General features: G+C 38.2%; 1 protein-coding gene across 3 annotated transcripts in view; it reads left to right on the top strand.

The window, feature by feature from the left end:
- SBNO1 (strawberry notch homolog 1) overlaps positions 1-24,126 on the top strand; it is a 50,675-nt gene that overhangs the window by 6,142 nt on the left and 20,407 nt on the right. Inside the window, exons 2-16 of one of the 3 annotated variants that reach the window (XM_045534962.1) lie at positions 3,163-3,294; positions 3,781-3,885; positions 5,183-5,495; positions 10,504-10,604; positions 14,296-14,392; positions 15,864-16,024; positions 17,192-17,325; positions 17,511-17,601; positions 19,336-19,497; positions 20,174-20,309; positions 20,387-20,492; positions 20,617-20,770; positions 21,251-21,433; positions 21,991-22,088; positions 23,487-23,638. In XM_045534962.1, the coding sequence (XP_045390918.1) occupies positions 3,163-3,294; positions 3,781-3,885; positions 5,183-5,495; positions 10,504-10,604; positions 14,296-14,392; positions 15,864-16,024; positions 17,192-17,325; positions 17,511-17,601; positions 19,336-19,497; positions 20,174-20,309; positions 20,387-20,492; positions 20,617-20,770; positions 21,251-21,433; positions 21,991-22,088; positions 23,487-23,638 (2,125 nt within the window). The remainder of the gene's footprint in view (positions 1-3,162; positions 3,295-3,780; positions 3,886-5,182; positions 5,496-10,503; positions 10,605-14,295; positions 14,393-15,863; positions 16,025-17,191; positions 17,326-17,510; positions 17,602-19,335; positions 19,498-20,173; positions 20,310-20,386; positions 20,493-20,616; positions 20,771-21,250; positions 21,434-21,990; positions 22,089-23,486; positions 23,639-24,126) is intronic. The other 2 variants (XM_045534963.1, XM_045534965.1) reach the window with 2 other exon arrangements.

The following is a 24,126-nucleotide window of genomic DNA, read 5'->3' as shown; positions in this document are numbered from 1 at the left end:
ATTGTCTGTTTATGGTGTACAGCATATTTGGATATATGTATACATTGTGAAATGGCTAAATCAAATTGTGATTCCTATGAGTGAATTCTGAACTGGTCATTGATAGTGTTACTTATAATTGTTGCCAGTTTTTCTTATATAAACATCAAAAGTTTCTCCCTAAAATTTCTCCCCTCCATGATGATATTTTTGTACTTTTAATGCTCATTGTTAAGAAAATACACTTCAGAAAGCTCTTGTGAATTCAGTAACACTTTCAATGAATTTGCATTTTATTAATTAATGGCCTTTGTGTGCTTTTGAGTGTAATTAGACAGGACTTGGTGTATATCTGATGGATTAATGAATCTCTTGGCTTGTGAGAGCTCTGTCATCTTTAGAAATCACTGGTTTAAAACAGTATACCTTTGTTGTACATAAATTATTTGTAATATTTGCCTTTAAAGGATGACATTTTGATAGTCTCCAGAATTCTATTAATCTGGGTCAAGATTAACCACAGTGGGTGGGCCAAGACCCCATATTCCCCAGAGATCATGGGTCCTAAAGAAGTATTTTATGGATTGAAAATGTTTTTAAAGCATTGGTTTGGGGCTCTAAGTACTTATGTCTCCTATGTACTAGAATAATTTGTGAAGTATGGTCAAATATGTCTATATTAGAAAAATTGGTCAACTTTATCAAATCTATATTGGGACATTTTTCCTATTTGTCGCCTATGTTGTCCAGTTCCTGCTCATTATTTTGCTATGACTTTATCCTTCCAATGTTAATCTCAGTCTGGCATTTATTCAGAAATAAAGTAGTGAAACTTTGTAGGTTACCAACATCACCCTTATTAGAAAGAGAAACCATGGACTTTGGGAGTTTAAACTATGTAGTTGAGGGGCAGGGAACCTGTGGCCTTCTAGATCCTTTTATTAAAAGGATTTGCTCTGTAAAATTTGGATTCAGTCAAAAGGCTGTATTTAAGGATCTAGAAGGCCAAAGGCTGCGGGTTCCCTACCCCAATCTGGTTTCTATCTTATCTTCTACTGCTCCCTGTCTGAGTGAGCTTGGGCAGGTAATTTAAGCTTTCTGAGCCTCAGTTTCAGCTCTAAAACCGTATTGCCTCTTTCACGCAGGGTTGTTATGGGCTTAAATATGGTAATATTTATGAAGAGCCTAACACTGTGTCAGGCTTGTTTCCTTTCCTTCCTCCCTGCTCAAAATTTTTTCTTCCTTAGGCGGCTTCTCCTTTCTCTGAAAAATTTTTGGAGAAATCTCCTTTGAGTTATGTCTCGTTCCTCTTATCCTTTTAAACAGTGTTAAACTGAGTGTAGCCCTCAGTTTCATTCTGTGTATCTGTGGTTTCCACCCTAAACTCATTCATGTTTCCATCAGAACTTCTGTCTAAATGATGCACAAACATACATGACATGGACATAGAGAATTTCTCTGTTATATGTCTTCCATCTAAAGAAGTTCTTGTATGTTGGAAGTCATGGTCATGGTCATGGTGCTCTTGGGTAACACTGTTTTGGTAGGACATCATGAAACACCTTTAATTTTATCACACAGTCTGAGAACAAATGAACAAGCAGAAAACTATTAATAGTGTATTATTTATATAATGTAAAATTAGTTCACTGAGATAAACAAGTACAGTCAGATTTCTCATAAGTATGTATGTATAAATTGATTATTTCAGAGAAATTAATGAGAGAAGTTAAAATTGAGAAAGCTCTTAATTTTTTTTTCTCCCTATAAAGCAGTGATAAAAATCCATTTTGGTGGTAAAATACTTTGGTCTGGCTCCTGAGATTATAGTTGGGAAAACCTGAACCTAAAATGTATTTGCTTGCTCTTAGGTTATCTAGAAGGCTCCCTCAGCCCCATGTAACTCATCCTTCAGGTCTCCTGGGGTAAACTTTTATTTTTCATTTTCTCTTGGCTTAACGCTAATCATCCATCACCTCATGCTTTTTCTCTGGTGTCCTTTATATTCTCCCTTTATAGTCTAAGTTTTTATTTAAACTAAGGCCAGTGGATTCTCCTTCCTAAAGATTTTGCATTCCACCCCCCCTTCTTTCTCTCCATGCCCTGCAGTTATAACACATCATCTCTCCTGGTCTGCTGTAGCAGTTTCCTGAGATGTCTTCCTGCTTCTGGTCTTATTCTGCCCCCTCTCAGATTGCTTCCACACTGCTGTTTGAGGAAACCTTCCTAAGTCACAAATCTATGTCAAGCAGTCCTCTATCTGAAAACTCTTTCGTGACCCTGTTACACACAGAATTAAGTGAACACTCTAGCATGGTGTACAAGGCTGTGGGCAGTATCTTCCTCATCTCTTGCCACCTCCCAGTCAAGCTGCACACTTCTGTTCTCAGCTTCCATACTCATGTTGTTACTCTAACCATAGTTCTTGAGGAGTGTCAAATTTGCCTCCATGAGTTTGCACTGTCCAGAAGATGTTTGTCCAATAGGTGATTTCTTCCTAGAGGCTCAGTGCATTGTCATCTTTTCAACCTCTCTACCTAGGCAAAGTTCAGTATTTTGTTCTCTGTTCCCATATAGCCTTTTGTAGACATACATTCTTTCTGTGACTTAAGTATGTCTCTGTCCTTTCCATTTAAATGTGTGCTTCCTGGGATCAGAGATTATTTCTCTTTTATCCTTTTTGCCTGATTCATAGCAGATTCTTCATATATATTGAATGAATGGGTCTGGTAGAAAATGTTGGATTGTTTATAATATGTTTATAGGAGAGTTAATATTTTCACTTTAAGGCCGGGCGCGGTGGCTCACGCCTGTAATCCTAGCACTCTGGGAGGGCGAGGCGGGTGGATCGCTCGAGGTCAGGAGTTCGAGACCAGCCTGAGCAAGAGCGAGACCCCGTCTCTACTAAAAATAGAAAGAAATTATCTGGCCAACTAAAATATATATAGAAAAAAAAAATTAGCTGGGCATGGTGGCGCATGCCTGTTGTCCCAGCTACTCGGGAGGCTGAGGCAGTAGGATCGTTAAAGCCCAGGAGTTTGAGGTTGCTGTGAGCTAGGCTGACACCACGGCACTCACTCTAGCCCGGGCAACAAAGCGAGACTCTTTCTCAAAAAAAAGAAAAACAAAAAAATATTTTCACTTTAAGTTTTTTATGTTAACATTTCATATTTCATTCTAAAGATGGTGGAACCAGGGCAAGATTTACTGCTTGCTGCTTTGAGTGAGAGTGGAATTAGTCCGAATGACCTCTTTGATATCGATGGTGGCGATATGGGGCTTGCAACTCCAACACCTACCCCTCCAGTTCAGCAGGTAAGAGTTTTCTAAAGCCTCTGTTTCTTAATTTGTAAGTTCAACTTACAGAAATATATATTATTAAGCCTTAATTTTAAATATATATGTGAATGTTATTTTTATATTGAGTATTTTCATTTATGAAGTGGAAAATATTTGCAATGAAAACTTTCTGCTTTGGTATTATATATGTGTACAGTAAACGTAAGAAATAAATTATTTAGAGTTTGTGTGGGAGTGCCTTTACTTTCCTTGATAGTTGTCTTATTTATTTAGGGACATTCTTCTGTAGTTTGACTATACACATTCTCTGAAAGCAAAAATAAGATTTTAATGTTAGCTTAGTTTTGTGGAGATTTTATGTTTGTAAAGATTGTTACGTTATATCTGGTTTTAGTTATTTCACATTCAGTTTGAATGTGAGGCTTGACCGTTTTTTGTTTTAATAAAATAAACGTAACTCTGTTCTCAAAACGGAATTCGTTGATGTTGTTTTCTCTCAAGTCAGTGCCACTTAGTGCATTAGAACTAGGTTTGGAGACCGAAGCAACAGTTCCTGTTAAACAAGAACCAGAGACGGTACCTACTCCAGCACTATTAAATGTGAGGGTAAGAATTTTTAGATTTGGCATTACTTCCAAAATAGTTGAGGACTGTAGTAAGAAAATAACCTATTAATGTGACATAGATTTATCTCGCAAGTTCTGCTTTTTGCCACTTTCTCAATATCCTATCATTACCTCCTACCTTATAAAACATTTCTTTCACTCCTTTGGTACTTATGTTGATCAAAAGATAATTAGAACAAACAGAACTTTTTTTAGTTTATTTATTGCAAATGATACAAAATTTATAAAGTAAAGATGAAATGCACATTATTCCACTATTTCCTTTTTTGCTTATTTATTTCAGCTTTTGTCCATTGGTATTTATCATTTTTATGGGATTATAATTGTGCTTTGAATATAAAATTTCTCTGAGCTTACTTTAAACGTAGAGTAATTATTAACTGAAGCCTAATGGGATAAAATTATTGGACAAACTGGCTAAAATTTGATAATTTGTCATTAATTATTGAGAATTTTGTTTAAAAGTGATAAATAATAATCCAGAAGACTCTTGTTAAAGGAGTTATGGAGAAATACATAATCTGAGAAGGAAAGAAAGTAGAAATAGACTTAAATTTATAAACATGTCTCAGTGTTACTTGCAGTCACAGATATATTGTTATCTTCAAGTTGACATCATTTTTTTTTTCCTCTAGTTTTCCCCGCCTCATCCCCCACTGAAAAATAAAATGTTCTGTAACTTTGTTGTAGGTTCAAAGATAGTACCCACACTATTACCAGTAATTGTATTATACCTGACTGGGTTCGTTTGTGCAACATAAGAGTTTAAAACTCTGCTTGGTTGTTTTTGTCTTTTTATGTTCTAAACTTTAGTGTGGTCTGTATGACAGCAAACAAAACATTGAAGAAAAATCACAGAATGTTAGAAACAGAAAATGTGCCTCAGAAAACCCAGGCCTCCAGGGGTTTAAGGTCATCTACCTGGTTGGGGTAGTTGTGGCATTAGAGATTCTTTCAGTTACCAGTCTTTTATTATATAGGGTTACCATACATCACAGTTGTGTACTATATATCACAGTTTGCTTGGGATAGTTCCATTTTATGCTTGCTGTCCCCAGTGGTTACATAAAATGTTACACTACTACTGTATCTTCTTTTCCTCAAAGTGGTGTCTTTTAACTTGGTAGTTTGTAGCTAATCAAATTAAATTAGAAATGAAGTGTCAATAGGCAAGAGTAAAAGTCAATTTTAGATTTCTAAATGGCCCACTGTGTTTATGGATGTAGGCCTTAGAGAATAAAGCATTTTTCAGTGGTGTAATGTCTTTTGTTTTCTAGCAGCAGCCTCCGTCTACTACAACATTTGTGCTGAATCAAATAAACCAGCTTCCGACCTTGGGATCTACAATTGTGATGACTAAAACACCACCTGTAACAACCAACAGGCAAACTATCACTTTAACTAAGTTTATTCAGACTACTGCAAACACACGCCCTTCGGTTTCAGCACCAGCAGTACGAAATGCCATGACCTCTGCACCTTCAAAAGACCAGGTTCAACTAAAGGATTTACTCAAAAATAATAGTCTTAATGAACTCATGAAACTGAAGCCACCTGCCAATATTGCTCAGCCAGTTGCCACAGCAGCTAGTAAGTCTGTTTTCAGTAGTATCAACTTCTACCTTTGGTAAGCTATGTCAAAGTGGTTTTCTTAAAGGATTTTCTTGAGTTTTAAAAGAACTAGGCATAAAAGAGGTATTACCTGCATTATCCTGTATACTTACAGCATTTGCACAGTTGAAGGGAAGCAGAAATTTATTTAGGTGCTTGGATGGTGTTTAGCTTTGAAATGAAGTTTGTCAGATTATCAGGTAGCTTCATTAACACCATGTTATCATCTGAGTTTTACATATTATGAAAAGCTAGTTAACATTTTTCTAAATCCTTTAAAAAATCAGTGCTTATGGCCGGGCGCAGGGACTCATGCCTGTAATCCTAGCACTCTGGGAGGCCAAGGCGGTGGATCATTTGAGCTCAGGAGTTCGAGACCAGCCTGAGCAAGAGCAAGACCCCATCTCTACTAAAAAAATAGAAAGAAATTAGCTGGACGACTAAGAATATATATAGAAAAAATTAGCCGGGCATGGTGGCGCATGCCTGTAGTCCCAACTACTTGGGAGGCTGAGGCAGTAGGATTGCTTGAGCCCGGAAGTTTGAGGTTGCTGTGAGCTAGGCTGATGCCACGGCACTCTAGCCCGGGCAACAAAGTGAGACTGTCTCAAAAAAAAAAAAAAAATCAATGCTTATACTTTATGTGCCTATGAATCTTGTTCAAAAATAGAATCTGATTCAGGGTATAGGGTCCAGTATTCTGCATTTCTAACAAGCTCTCCAGACACACTCTTTCTTGCCTGGACCATGCTTTAGGTGGCAACAGGCTTTAAATGGATACTTGCCTAGTTTATGACTTTTACAGTTTTAGGATTTGGGCTGTCATTGGCTTCCCTGCTTATGTATAGTCATCTTTTTAGTAAGTTCTCTCTTAAAATACATATGCTTTTTTTTTTTTTTCTTGGAGACGTAGTCTCACTCTGTTGCCCAGGCTGGAGTGCAGTGGCCTAATCATAGCTCACTGCAGCCCCAAACTCTTGGGCTCAAGCGATTCTCCTGCCTCAGCCTCCTGAGTAGCTGGGACTAGAGGTGTGTACTACCATGCCTGGCTAATTTTTTTGTAGAGACAGGATCTTGCTCTGTTGCCCAGTCTGCTCTTGAACTCCTAGCCTCAAGCAATCCCACCTCAGTTATATACTTACAAAATTATTCACTATATTTTGTTTGAAGAGTGAGTACCCATAATACATTTTTAGCAGTGTTATTGAGATATAATTGACATACCATAACATTAATTCTTTCAAAGTGTACAGTTCAGGCTGGGTGTGGTGGCTCATGCCTGTAATCCCAGCACTTTGGGAGGCTGAGGCTGGAGCATTATTCAAAGCCAGAAGATTGAGACCAGCCTGGGCAACATGGTGAGACCCCCCATCTCTTAAAAAACAACAAAAAAGTGTACAATTCAGTGGATTTTAGTATATTTGCAGAGTTATTCAACCAATAACACTGTCTAATCCATGATACTTTAAGGGTTTTTTTTTTTTTTTTTACTCGAGACAAGCGTCTCACTCTGTCCCCCAGTCTAGAGTGCCATGGCATCAGCCTAGCTCACAGCAACCTCAAATTCCTGGGCTCAAGCGATCCTGCTGCCTCAGCCTCCCAAGTAGCTGGGACTACAGGCATGTGCCACCATGCCCAGCTAATTTTTTCTATATATTTTTAGTTGTCCAGATAATTTCTTTCTATTTTTTTGGTAGAGATGGGGTCTCGCTCTTGCTCAGGCTGGTCTGGAACTCCTGAGCTCAAACTATCCGTCCGCCTCGGCCTCCCAGAGTTCTAGGATTGCAGGCATGAGCCACCGTGCCCGGCCTAGTAAGGGAATTTTTAAGGGTAAAATAGAATTAATCTGTCCTTTTTTATTTTCACTTTGGCTATTTGAAACTTGAGTAGTGTAGTTTCAGTTTTAGAGACTAAAAAATGTGGACTTCTAAGAGGAAGATTTTTTTCTTCTCTTCTCTGTTGAGTTACAGAGTATTTGAGTCCCTGTTATATAACAATACCATGGTGGACACTGTTGGAGATACTAACTCTGACTTGAAATACTCTGAGCTGACCAGTATTTTATAGTTTTAGCACAGGAATGGATATGTTTTTGTTTATTTTTGGGTCAGTTTCATTCGGAGTGTTGTGTTTGGGATTAAGAGGCTAGAATGAAGGGGAAGAGCTATAAGGCATGTTCCTAATGATTTATACTAGTGCATACATAGCATCCTGTCAGGCTCTTAGGATGAGGTGATGGATATTGAATAGACAGTTATTCTTTTCAAAGAGCTTCTTTATTTTTCTATTTGTGGAAAATAATTTTTATTTTATTTTTTTGTTTATTATTATTATTTATTTATTTATTTATTTTTTGAGACAGAGTCTCACTTTGTTGCCCAGGCTAGAGTGAGTGCCGTGGCGTCAGCCTAGCTCACAGCAACCTCAAACTCCTGGGCTTAAGCGATTCTACTGCCTCAGCCTCCTGAGTAGCTGGGACTACAGGCATGCGCCACCATGCCCTGTTAATTTTTTTTTCTATATATATTTTAGTTGGCCAGATAATTTCTTTCTATTTTTTAGTAGAGACGGGGTCTCGCTCTTGCTCAGGCTGGTCGAAGTCCTGAGCTCAGAAGATCCACCCGCCTCGGCCTCCCAGAGTGCTGGGATTACAGGCGTGAGCCACCGCGCCCAGCCTATTTTTTTTTTTTTTTTTTTTTTTTTTTGAGACAGAGTCTCACTTTGTTGCCCGGGCTAGAGTGAGTGCCGTGGCATCAGCCTAGCTCACAGCAACCTCAGACTCCCGGGCTTAAGCGATCCTCCTGCCTCAGCCTCCCGAGTAGCTGGGACTACAGGCATGAGCCACCATGCCCGGCTAATTTTTTTGTGTATATATTTTTTAGTTGGCCGGATAATTTATTTCTATTTTTGGTAGAGACGGGGTCTCGCTCTTGCTCAGGCTGGTCTCGAACTCCTGACCTCGAGCGATCCACCCGCCTCGGCCTCCCAGAGCTAGGATTACAGGCGTGAGCCACCGCGCCCGGCCTATTTTTTTAATTCTTATTTCAGCATGTTGTTGTGGGGGTACAAAAGTTTAGGTTACATATATTGCCCCCCCCCCCGAGCTTCAAACGTGTCCATCCCCCAGACAGTGCGCATTGCACTATGTATGTATACACCCATCCCCCCCACACATCTGCCCGACACCCGATCAGTGTTATTCCTGAATGTGCTCTTAAGTGATGATCAGTGAAACCAATTTGATTGTGAGTACACATGGCGCCTATTCCTCCACTCCTGGGACACTTCACCCAGCAGAATGGCCCCCAGCTCTTTGCAGGAACATACAAGAGGTGCTATATCAGTATTTGTGGAAAATAATTTTTAATGCTTCATATAAAACAGTAGGTAAGTTTGTGACAGAATTGACTGCTTAGAAGTTGTAATGTGCTTGTGTTTTTATAAGTAGACGGCTAGGGGCATTCTAAAAGGATCGGCAGGAAGTGTTTGTAGGATGATGTGGAGCTTTGTTTCCAGTAACATGAAATTGAGATTTTCAGATACTCTAATCTTTGTGTTTGGGTCCATATCATTGTGACCTTGTAGCTGTAGTTTTTTACTCTCAAGGTCATTGTCCTGAACTAAAACTGCAATCTGACAGCTAAATGCCAGTTGGGAAATCATTTTAGCTGTTTTAAAACTGATTTCTTTTTTCTGCCATGGAGCACAGGACTGTGTCCCTGACCTGGGTAAAGTGCAGGGCAGCATCTGGAATGGCTCCTCCAGGACTTGGGGCTAGCCAGCAGATAGTGGAAGATGCTTTTTGTTAGAGTCTTTGGATTTAATGAGTAAGCCTGTGCCTTTTATATGGCTGGCTTCCTGAGTGTTCCACTCCTCAAAGAAGTATATGCCATCATAACTTAAAGGAGTGGATGTGTGCTGTTGTGAGGAAAGAGTTTAGAGAACAAAATAGAAAGTGGGATAGATTTGGTTGCATAAGGTCTAGTACAGTGGGCCAGGCACAGTGGCTCACGCCTATAATCCTAGCATTCTAGGAGGCTGAGGCGGGAGGATCGCTCGAGGTCAGGAGTTCAAGACCAGCCTGAGCAAGAGCGAGACCCTGTCTCTACTAAAAATAGAAAGAAATTATCTGGACAACTAAAAATACATAGAAAAAATTAGCTAGGCATGGTGGCACATGCCTATAGTCCCAGCTACTCGAGAGGCTGAGACAGAAGGATTGTTTAAACCCAGGAATCTGAGGTTGCTTTGAGCTAGGCTGACACCACGGCACTCTAGCCAGGGCAAAAGAGCGAGATTCTGTCTCCAAAAAAAGAAAAAAAAAAAGTAATATTGGCTCTTGGTACTTGCGGGGTGTTTTTTTTTTTTGGAGACAGTCTTGTTCTGTTGCCCCGGGTAGAGTGCAGTGTCATTATCATGGTTCACTGCAACCTCAAATGCCTGGGCTCAAGTGATCCTCCTGCCTCAGTAGCTGAAAGTACAGGCACATGCTTCCATGCCCCCAGCTAATTTTTCTTTTCCATTTTTTGTACAGATGGAGTCTCGCTCTTGCTCAGGCTGGTCTTGAACTCCTGAGCTCAAGCGATCCTCCCTTCTTGACTTCCCAGAGTGCTAGGATTACAGGTGTGAGCCGCTGCGCCTGGTCTGCCTCTTGGTATTTATATTAAACTATCAAATAGTCTGGTTAAGGTGTTTTTCTGAGAAATCATTTTGAAATTTCCCATGCACACATTTTCTTTTGAGTTACTTGTTTTGTAAAGTTAATTCGTTGTTTTTTTTTTTTTTTTTTTTTTATTTCTGCTCCCTACCTCCCTAAAGTTAATTCTTATTTTCATGTTTTAATGCCTGTGGTTAATTTCAGTTAGTGATAGGCAGATTGATGTTGTTTGGTTTGTGAATTGGGTAAACTTTAACGAATTTTTAAACTATAGGAAAAGAAATTGTGATTTTCTTCAAAAATATAAAGTGATGTTTTTTTCCCCTTCAGCTGATGTAAGCAATGGTACAGTAAAGAAAGAGTCTTCTAATAAAGAAGTAGCAAGAATATGGATAAATGACATGAAAATGAGGAGTTTTTCCCCGACAATGGTGAGTTTCCAATACTTGTATCTATTTTTGTGTAGTATGAGAGTACACTTGACTAAAAGTGCTCTAGAACAGCCCTCACAACACTTTTTTTTGGATGGAAGGGGGCTACTCAGTTATATAAACTAATGGGTAAGCTTAAACTTTACTGTAATAAACTAACACATACTAAACATCGTGGTTAAAACTTGCAGATTTGATAGGATGTGGTATTACACACAGCGCTGACTTCTTTTTATTATGAATCTCACCTGATCAGAAAAAAGAACCAAAAATATTTGATAATTATGTTCATTTTAGCATTCAACATGAATATGTAGCTAATTATGAGCTGTCTGATCATACACTGGTATAGTTTTGAGTAATTTTATAATTTTTTAACATTTGGGAAATACCTTATGTTTCAGATCAGTGGATTCTATACATTTATTTAGTAGTCTCTGTATGTAATTGTGTGTGTGGTGGGTTTCTGTAAGAATTATATTGTATGACTCTACTTTCAAGAAAATTTGACAACTTTCTGGATTAAGTAGTAATATAAAGGGCATCTAAAGGTACAATATGATGCTCAAATTGTGATGCTTGGGTTTTGCATCTGCAGAGACTTTGAGAGGGCCCTTTAGGAGGGGAGTTAAAGCATTAGTAGACACAGAAGAGGTGGTGACTGTGTGCTTAGGTGACAATAAGCCAGGATGCTTGTCTCTCAGGAAGAAATGAAAATGGTAGATTTGGGCTCTGTGGAGCGTCCTGAGTTGAATTTAAAGGACTTTGGACATGGTGCCAGTGAGGAGTCGCTGCAAGTGGGGGGACCTGCTGGTTATACAGGATGGTGGGTGTAGGGAAGAGAGACAGGTTGGGAAGCTGGTTAATCTAAAAGGGAAGAAAGAAGGAACTAAACTAGGCAGAGATTATTGGAAAAGTGTGAAGCGAAAAGAAAAAAGAGAAATGAGAGATGACTGCACATGACAATACCAAAGGAAGGTTAGGACTTGTGATAGAATATGGAATTGGAGACAGTACAGCAGCCTGCACCTGAGGTTTTGCACAGGGACCAGGAGAACCAGTGCTGGCGGGTACCAAGTTAACTTACTGTCGTGTACCAACAGGACTTGCAAGTTGATTTTTGGAAACTAAGAATGCATTTTCTTCCAGAAACTCTTAATGTACTACTCGTGTTCTCATTCCAGCCCATAATATACCAAAGGTTCTATGTTGGCCTAGCAGTTAGGAAACATCTAACAGAGATTGTAAACTGGTAGTCTGTGGATCAAAACTAGTTGATAAGATTGTTTGGCCTCCAGAGTATTTTGAAGAATTTTGAGTTTGTTGCTGATACATAAAAATCCTAATTCTGGCCAGGTGTGGTGGCTCACACCTGTAATCCTAGCACTTTGGGAGGCCAAGGCAGGAGGATCCCTTGAGGCCAGGAGTTTAAGACCAGCTTGAGCTGACCCCCATTCCTACAAAAAATATTAAAAAATTAGCCAGGTGTAGTGACTCAAGCCCGTAGTCCCAGCTACTCAGGAGGCTGAGGCAGGAGGATCACTTGAGCCCAGGAGTTGGAGGTTGCAATGCGCTATGATGCCGCTGCCAAGGTTACAGAGTGAGAGCTTGTCTCAAAAAATGAGTCAATGAATCCTGATTTCCAAGTTCTCTTGCAAAATAGGAGTACATGACAACGCTGGGCTCACATTCCCCACCTTGTAAAACTTGCCTGGCTTTGAGTAGTGAGCGTCCACACTGTGTGTTGGGCTGGGGTCCCAAGGATCATGGTCTCCCTCATCCCCAGGTATCTCCTTGACCGTAAGCCTGATGTCAGTTGCCATTTCACATCCACCTGGCTTAGAAATGTACCTGTTTGGTCCCTGGATTTCTCAGTGATTTTTCAGTATTATCAATTTATCCTCCAATTATACCCGTGATGATTTTTTTGAAAATCTAGGTAGGAGAAGAAGGAGTGGAGGAAGAAAGTAGATTGGTTATTTTAGCATAGAATGCATTCCTAGTTTATAGGCTAGGAAAAGGTAAGAAGGTGGGGGGTGGAGAGGACACAGAAGTTAGATGGCTTGCCCCAAGGCTACACAATTAAATAGCAGCAGAATTGGGATTCAAATCTGTTTCTTTGGCCAGTCCAATTTAGTCTCTAATATCTGAAATTGGGTTTCATTTTGGGATAATTTATGAGAACATTTTAAGTCTTGTAGATTTTATCTGAAGAGTCCATGAGTTAGTGTTGATTGGATGGTTGTGCCCCACCCCTCTTCCTTTCCACATTGAGCGTCTGTGTACCAGCATGTTCTGCTGTGGACTCTGAGGTAGAGAAGAGAGTGTGTCCTTACCTTTTAATGCCATCTTCACTTTGGCTTAACCTACCTTAACCTATAGGTTCTGATTGGGTGACTGGGTTTTTCTTCTCTTCCTCTTTCGTGTCTTGGTATACTGAGTTTCATAGTCATTCTTTATACTCTTCACTGAACAAGTACATGTTAATAAACAGCTTCCTAATGGTTTTACTGGTAACGAAAAGAGGCTTGTTCATGGTCTTCCTATTCCCCTGTTCCTTCCTACTTCCACTCATTTAAGATCCCCTAGAGAAAGACGAGGGAAACATGATTATGGTGACCATTCACTTGGATTGCTGGGGCAGTCTGGATTTACTCTTGTTTTCTTGGTGTAAGTTTTTTTTAAAATTAGAGACGGGGTCTCTGATTCTATCACCCAGGCTGGAGTGTAGTGGCACAATAATAGTAGCTCACTGTAACCTCAAACTCTTGGGCTCAAGAGATCCTCCTACCTCAGCCTCCTGAGTAGTGGGGGTACAGACACACATTACCATGCCCTGCTAATTTTTAAATTTTTATTATTGTAGAGATGGTGCTTGCTGTGTTGCCCAGGCTGGTCTTGAACTCCTGGCTTCAAGCGATCCTCCTGCTTTGGCCTTCCAAAGTGCTGGGATTACAAGTGTGAGCCACCATCCTTGGCCTTCGTGGTGTAATTATTAATAGCTCCTCATTTTACTCTCATATATGCCAAGGTTTGAAGAGTCAATTATGTGGCCATCTTATATATGAGTGTTCTCGTGTCTGTGAAGACACAAAAGTCTGAAGGAAATTCTCTGTATTTCAGAAGATCCAGTAAACCCTAGTCTTCTGGAATTTTGATTTTGGGATATGAGGGGAAGGAGACAGATGGCAGTGAACTGAAAAGGCGGATGTGAAACTTAGGTCCTGCCGGTGATGATAGAGGGTGTGCACTGGGGCTCATCCACCTTTTGTTAGGGTTCATTTCATTTCCAGGACTAGAAGGAACAACCACCCCCCACCCGACTTTGCTCTTGCTACTTCTGGAACTGGAATGAAGGGCAGGATTGAGGGTGGGGAGGGTTCTGGGCATTAGGGAGGGTGGTGGGCAGTATTGAAGGGGAAGGTAGTTTGAGATGATGGTGGCTGGAAGGAAGTGGAGTCCTCTAGTGACCTATTTTGGTATCAAGGGCAGAGTTGGTTGTCATTGCCTGTGCTCATCATTGGAGAAGCAGGGAAGCCACGGAGTGTGACCTACGTTTTAGGGAATATGGAAGTGGTACATCATGTTTGCAAGATTGAAGATTATTGGTGTTCCTGCAGAAGAGTTCTGTGCATTGGTTTGATCTCCAGTCTCTGGATTTGGGATTGACCATGCTCTTTCTGTATTACAGAAGGTTCCTGTTGTAAAAGAGGAAGATGAGCCAGAGGAAGAAGATGAAGAAGAAATGGGTCATGCAGAAACCTATGCAGAGTATATGCCAATAAAACGTATGTCTATGGGATTTGTCAAAATAATGAAAGACTTCAGGGTTCCTCTTGAGCTTAAATAACTCTCCCCCCCACACTGTTAGCTGTTAGGACCTTTCACTGTTGGGTACCTCAGGACTTGACAAATACGGGCTTTGTAATATGTTTTAAAATGTAATCTGCTTTTAAAATATTTACATGAAAGTTTTACTGTGGTTTTTTGCATTTTTTTTTTTCCTATACAAATTTAGAACCTTGTTTTAGGTTGATGTCTTTTAAAAGCAAAACAAAAAAAGCTTGGGTTCTATTTTGTTTCAGGTTAATTTTGCTTATGTGAGTAGTGATTATAAAATCAGCTAATTGTAGAGACATAAATATGTATCTTAGCTTTGTATATTGTATGTAGCTTGTCTAAAATCATGAAAATGTTGGAATCTTAAAAATAAAATAATTTGTGCTATTTGTAATCAGTGGTTGTCATTAACACCATTTATGTTTTTTGTATAACGACCATGATTCATTTTTTAGTAGCCACTATATGAAGTTGAAAATTAAGTTTTTAGCTTTTGTATAACATTTTCACTTTTTCATTATATGAGCTAATAACAGAAAATAAATTTATGTTTAGAATTTGTCTTTCATATACTCTGTTTCTATAAAAAGCTACTAATAATACTGTTTAAATTGAACTACAATTATATTTTCACCAATTGCAGATGGACTCTAAGATCCCATACTTTTCTAGTCATTTAAGATGAGTTTTAGGTGTTTGTCTGAACTTTTGGTTTCCCCCCCAGATAATAGATTTTGCAAAAGCATTGAAAGAGTTTATCCATGGCCCTTTAGACCACAGGTCAGCAAACTATCTGGATCACTGCCTGATTTGGTCAGTAAAGTTTTATTAGAACAAAGACATCCCCATTGGCTTATTTATTGTCCATGGCTGCTTTGACACTACAACAGTAATGTTAAGTAGTTATATAAGAGATGGCCTACAAAGCCAGAAACATTTATTATCTGACCCTTTATAGAAAAAGTTTACCTGCCACTGTTTTAACCTGTTCATGTTGTACATTTTGGGGAGTTAGTTGCTGTTTATTTTTATAGCCAAAATTTCCTTTTAGGTACCTTCCAGAGTGAAATTATATTGCACATTTGTTTTACTGAATGAAGGTGAATGATTCAAGTAACTAAACAATTTTTAATATACAGGAGAATGTTCTGTTACTACTAGAGAATCTTGTGTTATGAACTACATTGGTGTTTTTGTAGATCTTTTTGTCAGCAAGTCCATTTCAACCATACATAGATGATAAATCATTTTAGTCAAATTTAAACAGTACTTTACCAGCAGTGACTTTTTATTGGAGGCTCCAAGTGAATTGTTACGTATTATATTTTCTCCATCATAGGAAAAAATTGCAGTATCTTAAAACTGGAAATATTATTACTTAGAATAATTAAAATGGAATATTTTTATATTTTCATTTAGTAAAAATTGGCTTACGTCACCCAGATGCTGTAGTGGAAACTAGCTCTTTATCCAGTGTTACTCCTCCTGATGTTTGGTACAAAACATCCATTTCTGAAGAAACCATTGATAATGGCTGGTTATCAGCATTACAGCTTGAGGCAATTACATATGCAGCCCAGGTAAGCGATAGTATTTTATAGTTACCTGTACTATTTATATTTTTATCTTAGTTTATATAATATAATTATTTTAATCCAAAGGTAAGTTTTCCTTGATGAAAATCTTATAACTGTGATTTTTAGAAAAGTTTTATGTGTTAGAAAAATAAAAAGGTATAGCAGGAATGTGGAGAGTGCATTTCCAGTGGAAATGACAAGTATCATAACCTTCCTGGAATTTATTGGGAATATGTATTAAAATTAAACACATAGGCCAGGCGCGGTGGCTCACACCTGTAATCCTAGCACTCTGGGAGGCTGAGGCAGGTGGATTGTTTGAGCTCAGGAGTTCAAGACCAGCCTGAGCAAGAGCGAGACCCTGTCTCTACTAAAAATAGAAAGAAATTATCTGGACAACTAAAAATATATAGAAAAAATTAGCCGGGCATGGTGGTGCATGCCTGTAGTCCCAGCTACTCGGGAGGCTGAGGCAATAGGATCGTTTAAGCCCAGGAGTTTGAGGTTGCTGTGAGCTAGGCTGATGCCATGGCACTCAGTCTAGCCCGGGCAACAGAGCGAGACTGTCTCAAAAAAAAAAAAAAAAATTAAACACATATATCCTTTGACCTAGCAATTCCATTCCTAGGAATCTATTCTATAGGTCTGTTAGATAAGAAGATATGTATAGATATTTGTTGTAGCTTTTCCCCCCCCTTAGTTGGAAAAGATTTGAGCACCTGCACTGTTGAGGGGTGATTGAATAAACTGTTACTACTTTACTTTGGGGTGTTGTGTGGGCTTTTAAAAGGGTATGAATTCAGAGTTACACACTAGTTGTCTTGAAATGATTCAGTCAAAATCTATATCCTTAAAATAAGTAATGACCAAAGTAGCCAACTATCCCTGTATTTATGTGTGATATAAAAGTTTGTATTTGATTATGCAAGTGTTAAAAGGGATATGGAGGAATCCTTGGCTTTTTTTAAACTTTAGTTACATGGTACATGGTAGAGTACCAGGAAAGAATACATCATAGTAAATACATAGAAAATATCCACATTAAAAAAGCTGAACTGCATGCCATTTATATAAAAATAGAGTTAGCATCAATTTATTTCTAAAACAATGTATGAGAGATTGATTACAGTAATAACCTGAAGGATTAAATACTAGCTGTTTATTTTTCAGCAACATGAAACTTTCCTCCCTAATGGAGATCGTGCTGGCTTCTTAATAGGTGATGGTGCTGGTGTAGGAAAAGGAAGGACGATAGCAGGAATCATCTATGAAAATTATTTGTTAAGTAGAAAGAGAGCATTATGGTAAGTGTTAAAGACTGGCTGTGGAAGTTTTTGTGAGTGAATAATTACTTTCGCATGTGGGGATGGGTTTTCATGAGTAGGTGTATTTTTTTTTGAAATGTCAAGACTTGGCTTTATTTATTTCTGAATTCTGCTAGAATGATGTAATTTGCATGTAATTTGTTTTTTTCTTTTTTTTTGGGTAGGTTTAGTGTTTCAAATGACTTAAAGTATGATGCTGAAAGAGATTTGAGGGATATAGGAGCAAAAAACATTTTGGTCCATTCATTAAATAAGGTATGAAAATTTTCTATTCAGTTGATCGTTTGGTAAATATTGACTCATCCGTGAGATGGAAATAATGATTTCTATTTTGTACAGTTTTAATGAGAATGAAATGGGTTATTCTACAGAAAGGATATAGTGAGTGCTAGCTGCTATTGTTGGTTTGTGGATTACTGTGTGCTAAATACTATGCCAGGCTGTAGCCACTTGTCATGAACAGTTGAAATGACTAGTCTAAATTGGCGATGTGCTCTAAGTGTAAAATGCACACCAGTTTGCTCTCTAAATCTTCAGTATCATTTTTGTCTTTGTTTCTAAAGTAATTTTAGCTGGGCACGGTTAGTTTGTGCTGATAAGTCCCAGCTATGTGGGAGGCTGAGGTGAGAGGGATCAGTTGAGACCAGGAGTTCAAGACTTTGTCTAATAAAAAGTAAATAAATAGGCCGGGCGCGGTGGCTCACGCCTGTAATCCTAGCACTCTGGGAGGCCGAGGCGGGTGGATCTCTCGAGGTCAGGAGTTCGAGACCAGCCTGAGCAAGGGTGAGACCCCCGTCTCTACTAAAAATAGAAAGAAATTATCTGTCCAACTAAAAAATATATATATATAGAAAAAATTAGCCAGGCGTGGTGGTGCATGCCTGTAGTCCCAGCTACTTGGGAGGCTGAGGCAGAAGGATTGCTTAAGCCCAGGAGTTTGAGGTTGCTGTGAGCTAGGCTGACGCCACGGCACTCACTCTAGCCAGGGCAACAGAGCGAGACTCTGTCTCAAAAGTAAATAAATAGATAAATAAAGATAAAGATACCATTCTATGTGTGTGTGAGGGTGCAGTGTAGATAAATAGTGTGCCTACACTGTGGGTTGCCAAATCCTAGGCACCATATACAGAATTGTGACTTGGGAAGACTGGTTTCAAAATTTGTTTAGCTAGTGAACTTGAATACCTGTACCTGTACTTATGGGGAATTAATTCTGTAAAGTGGAGTAAGATGTGTGCCAGCATCTTTTAGAATCTTAATGTTTGCTTAGCAAGTCTTTATTGACCACTATGCACGCACTAATTGTTGGTGTTATAAGGGTAGAATAGATAGGTACGGTTCCTGCAGGTGCCTGTCTACCAGCCATTTGGATAAGTAACTACAAGTCTACTTTCCCCATGAGTCCTAAGTTGATTCATTGTTGTTCTGTTCACCAGTGGCTTGTTTGGATGGATTTTACTGGATGGATTGGTAGTTAAAGTACTATGTCCTGAATGACTAGCAACAGTTCAGAGCTAAAAACATGTAATTGGCATCTAGAAATGTTTCTGCTTTCTGAGCAGAGTAATTGAAGAAGGGCACGTTAACTATTACTCGTAATTCTTATGTATCCCTCAGAACTTAATCACAATACTGTATATATAGTAAGTTCATAATAAACATTTGAAGAGTAAATATTTTGGCTTTTTTCTTACAGGGTAGTTTGTGTGGCTTTTAATTTTTTTTGGTGTTAGATTTGAGACTTCGAAAACTGGATCCTTGTACTGCAGAGGGGTGTGTGTGTGTGTGTGTGTGTGTGTGTGTGTGTGTGTGTGTACCTGTACATAGATACAAAAAATTATGTATATCATCTTAGGAGGTGAAGGTACTTTGACTTTTCTAAAACCTGTCATGGGCGTACCAGGTCAAGAGTTCTTGCTTGTAGAAGTTTGGGTGGGATAAATGTTTCTGAGACAAAGGCATACTAATGCTTCTGTTTTCTTTTCTCAGTTTAAATATGGAAAAATTTCTTCTAAACATAACGGGAGTGTGAAAAAGGGTGTTATTTTTGCTACCTATTCTTCCCTTATTGGTGAGAGCCAGTCCGGTGGTAAATATAAAACAAGGTTAAAACAGCTTCTACATTGGTGCGGTGATGACTTCGATGGAGTGGTATCCTTTACAGCAAATATTTTCATATTCTAATGACAGAAAAATTATATAAAGACAGACGTTTGGAAAACAGGCATCTTGAGGTTAAATAAATGCTGGAGTGAGAGCTTTATTGATTACATAGAGTCCAAGGGGGTTAGGAAGTTGATTCTATTTTATATCTGTCAGATCGGAGACCAATATTTAAGCTCCTGGTTTAGAAAAATGTTAATAGACCGAATACTATATTTCCCTCTTGGGACTTCGCGTTATGTGTTTACATAGTAAAGTACCTGCAAAGACTAAGGGAAAGAACACAGTTAATTTAGTGATTCCCCAGCTTACTTGCTCACAGCATATCTTATGCTGTCCTGCATGAGGAGTACCACGTTTTGAAATGCTGATTAACTTGGTTTCTAATCATGCTTTCTACTTAACAGAATGTACCAAAATATAAGTGTTCTTGCTGTAGTAGGCTTTTCCCTCCATTTTAATTAAGAACTAAGTATCTGGTTAAGATAAATACCAAATTCAGTGGGTGCCTTTGATGCTAAAGAGGGAGGGAGCTTCCTTTATAGTTGTAATTTTAAAGGAAAAGACACTCTGAAAACCTCAGGGAAATAAAAGTTAACTATTCTCTGAAAGATTGGAAACACTTACTATTAATGTGATGTGTTCCTTAATTCATTCCTTACAGATAGTGTTTGATGAATGTCATAAAGCAAAAAACTTATGTCCTGTTGGTTCCTCAAAGCCAACCAAGACAGGTTTAGCAGTTTTAGAGCTTCAGAACAAATTGCCAAAAGCCAGAGTTGTTTATGCTAGTGCCACTGGTGAGTAGTTATTTATTTTAAAAGATATATGTAGGGTTTTTTTCAGCTATAATATATTTCATTTTGGGGTTTTTCAGGTGCTTCTGAACCACGCAACATGGCCTATATGAACCGTCTTGGAATATGGGGTGAGGGGACTCCATTTAGAGAATTCAGTGATTTTATTCAAGCAGTGGAACGGAGGTAATGGAGTTTATGGTATATATGGGTCTCAGTAATCTAAGAAATGTGTTACTGCTAAAACCCCTTTACTGCATGTTGAAATCCTACTTTATTGATAGTTACTGTGTGTTTCAATTTTGTTCAGAGGTGTCGGTGCCATGGAAATAGTTGCTATGGATATGAAGCTTAGAGGAATGTACATTGCACGACAGCTGAGCTTTACTGGAGTGACCTTTAAAATTGAGGAAGTTCTTCTTTCTCAGAGCTATGTTAAAATGTATAACAAAGCAGTCAAACTGGTGAGAAGTTTTTCTTAATTCCTAGTATTTATTTAAGGTATCTGATAATGTTTCTGTTTGTTTTGTCCATTGTAATATATACCAGCCCACAGGAATGTGTTTCTGCTATTTAACAAAAAAACAACAAATAGATAAATTACCAGATGACAGGCTATTGAACCAGTATCCTTATTTTGTAAATTTTCACTTTTTAAAAATAATTCATAAAAAGCCATTTATATCAGTTGCAGAGTTCTTTAAAATCACAATATAACTGTTTTCTAGAATGACTACGTTAGGATGCAGCCCTAATTTGAGTCCACTCTATCTGAGCATACTAGGAAAAACAATTATTTAGAGATTCTGAAGTTATAGAAAATGATTTATTAGATTATTTTAAATGGCCTTGCAATGTACATTATTTTGATTGAATCAATCATTTCTAAAAAATTAATTGTGCTCAAAGATGAAATATCTGAAATGTTGATTGTATATCTTCAGTGGGTTATTGCCAGAGAGAGATTTCAGCAAGCTGCAGATCTGATTGATGCTGAGCAACGAATGAAGAAGTCCATGTGGGGTCAATTCTGGTCTGCTCACCAGAGGTTTTTCAAATACTTATGCATAGCATCCAAAGTTAAAAGGGTTGTGCAGCTAGCTCGAGAAGAAATCAAGAATGGAAAAGTAAGTTGGCACTCATTGAGAGATTCTTTTTGGTTATGTTTTTAAGTCTTTGTGGGTGTTCAGGTTTTCTACATGTAAAATCTGGTCTTTCTAAAGGATAATTATAAAAATATTAATGTAGTAAGACTTTAAAAAATACATTTCTTAAATTATAAAAGCAGTGCTTGTTAGAGAATTTAGATTGCTCAATAAAAGTATAATAAAATAATCGTCACTATCATTTGGTCATCCATAGTTATCGCCACTGATGACATGGATAAGTATTGCCTTAAGGTTTTTTTATGTTTGGCAAATATGTATCTACTTAAAGCACAAAAGACAGTAAACTCTACAAGGGCAGGGGCTTCAGTCATTCTCACAACTATAATCCTATTTCCTGCTTAAGTCTTTGACATACAACATATCTCAAATATATAGCATAAACAAGTGCAACAAATGTGTACTTTACAATAGTGAGATTCTCCTTTGAATCTTTTTTTAACTTAGTATTTAAAATATGTCTTGATAAGAAACCACAAACATTATTTATAATTAATATATTTTCCTTTTTTCTCTAGTGTGTTGTAATTGGTCTGCAATCTACAGGAGAAGCTAGAACTTTAGAAGCTTTGGAAGAGGGCGGGGGAGAATTGAATGATTTTGTTTCAACTGCCAAGTAATGTCTTCATTTTTTTTTTTTTTTTTTTTTTTTTTAGTTTCTACTTAGATTAGTTCAAATATTGGCATTATCTGGGGGCAACACTTTTGATTCAGCTATGTAATCCTTAAGTTTTCCTGATTTGAGTTTTTGCAATTCTGTACTTTTCTGTAACAGTATATGTGTTGGAAAACAATAGCATAGAAATCTCAAAATCCTAAAATGTTAACTGTTTTGCCAGTATTATACACAGTATGTGGACTAACAAGAGCTTGATTTTGTCTGTATTGTACATCTTGGAAATCTGTGACAGTTTGGTTTACTTTTAGTTATGGTTTTACGTATTTGAAATCACCACTATCCAGAGAAGCATTAACTATAGTTTGCCCCAGTGTAATAAAGTCTGCTATAAAAATTGGAAATAAACATGAGATCTTCAAACAGAGCTTTAAAAAATGTTTTAGACATTGTTTTCAATTTGTTTAACCTACCAGTTCTCACGCTGGTAGTAAAATTAGCAAAATAACCTTTGCTACTATATTATTTTTGCCTTTAGGGGATACATTCAAATGCTTCTTCTAAGAACAAAACATGTATTTGCTAATCTGTATTTTTCTGTACACAAATGCCTAGAACTCCCTTGTCCAAAATGGCAGCTGCTCATCACATGTGGCTACTGAGCAGTTGAAATGAGTAGTCCAAATTGAGAGGCTATATGTGTAAAATACATGGCTTCAAAGGCTCCATAAGAAAAAATAACGTGACACATCTCATTGATTATATATCGAAGTGGTATAGTGAGTTAAATAAAATATGTTATTAAATTTAGTTTCACCAGTTTTACTTTATAATGTAGCTACTAGAAAATAAAAAATTTGTGTATGTGCCTTGGCTTGCATTGTTACTCAATTGGACAGCCTTGGCCCAGAAAATTAAAATTCATTTGAGCTGGGTTACCAGTATTTCATAAAATTGAACAAAGTATTTTTCCTTTTTTTTTGAGACAGAGTCTTACTTGGTTGCCTGTGCTAGAGTGCCATGTTGTCAGCCTAGCTCACAGCAGCCTCAAACTCCTGTGCTCAAGGGATCCTCCTGCCTCAGCCTCCCGAGTAGCTGGGGCTACAAGCATTCACCACCATGCCCGACTAATTTTTTCTATATACATTTTTAGCTGTCCATATAATTTCTTTGTATTTTTAGTAGAGGCGGAGTCTCGCTCTTGCTCAGGCTGCTCTTGAACTCCTGAACTCATACAATCTGCCCACCTCAGGCTCCCAGAGTGCTAGGATTACAGGTGTGAGGCACTGCACTCGGCCTAGTATTTTTCTTTTTTAAGAGATATGTTCAATAATATTTTACATATACCAAATTATTTTGCCAAATGAAGCAGTAATTATCCTTGTTTCTTTACTGCAGAGGAGTGTTGCAGTCACTCATTGAAAAACACTTCCCTGCTCCAGACAGGAAAAAACTTTACAGTTTGCTGGGAATCGATTTGACAGCTCCCAGTAACAACAGTTCACCAAGAGATAGTCCTTGTAAAGAAAATAAAATAAAGAAGCGGAAAGGTGAGTACTTCTACAAAAATAGCTAATGTTGAAAGTACTATAAATTTGAGCGTTTTAAAGTGGCTATATTTTGAGAGGGAATTACTTTCCTCCAATTGACAAGTGGTTGTGTGTTTTCACTGCCACTTCCTATGGTTTTCTTTTTTTTCTTTTTTTGAGACAGAGTCTCGCTCTTTTGCCCTGGCTAGAGTGCCGTGGCGTCAGCCTAGCTCACAGCAACCTCAAATTCCTGGGCTCAAGCAATCCTTCTGCCTCAGCCTCCTGAGTAGTTGGGACTACAGGCATGTGCCACCATGCCCGGCTAGTTTTTTCTATATATTTTTAGTTGTTTGGCTAATTTCTTTCTATTTTTAGTAGAGGTGGGGTCTCGCTCTTGCGCAGGCTGGTCTCGAACTCCTGAACTCAAGCAGTCCTCCCACCTCGGCCTCCCAGAGGGCTAGTATTACAGGCGTGAGCCACCGCGCCTGGCCTAATTTCTTCTTGAGAAT

Source organism: Lemur catta, chromosome 21 (assembly GCF_020740605.2).
Source record: "Lemur catta isolate mLemCat1 chromosome 21, mLemCat1.pri, whole genome shotgun sequence".
NCBI lineage: Eukaryota > Metazoa > Chordata > Mammalia > Primates > Lemuridae > Lemur > Lemur catta.
Note: the sequence above shows the minus strand (reverse complement) of the source record. Positions and strands in the feature narration are given on the sequence as shown.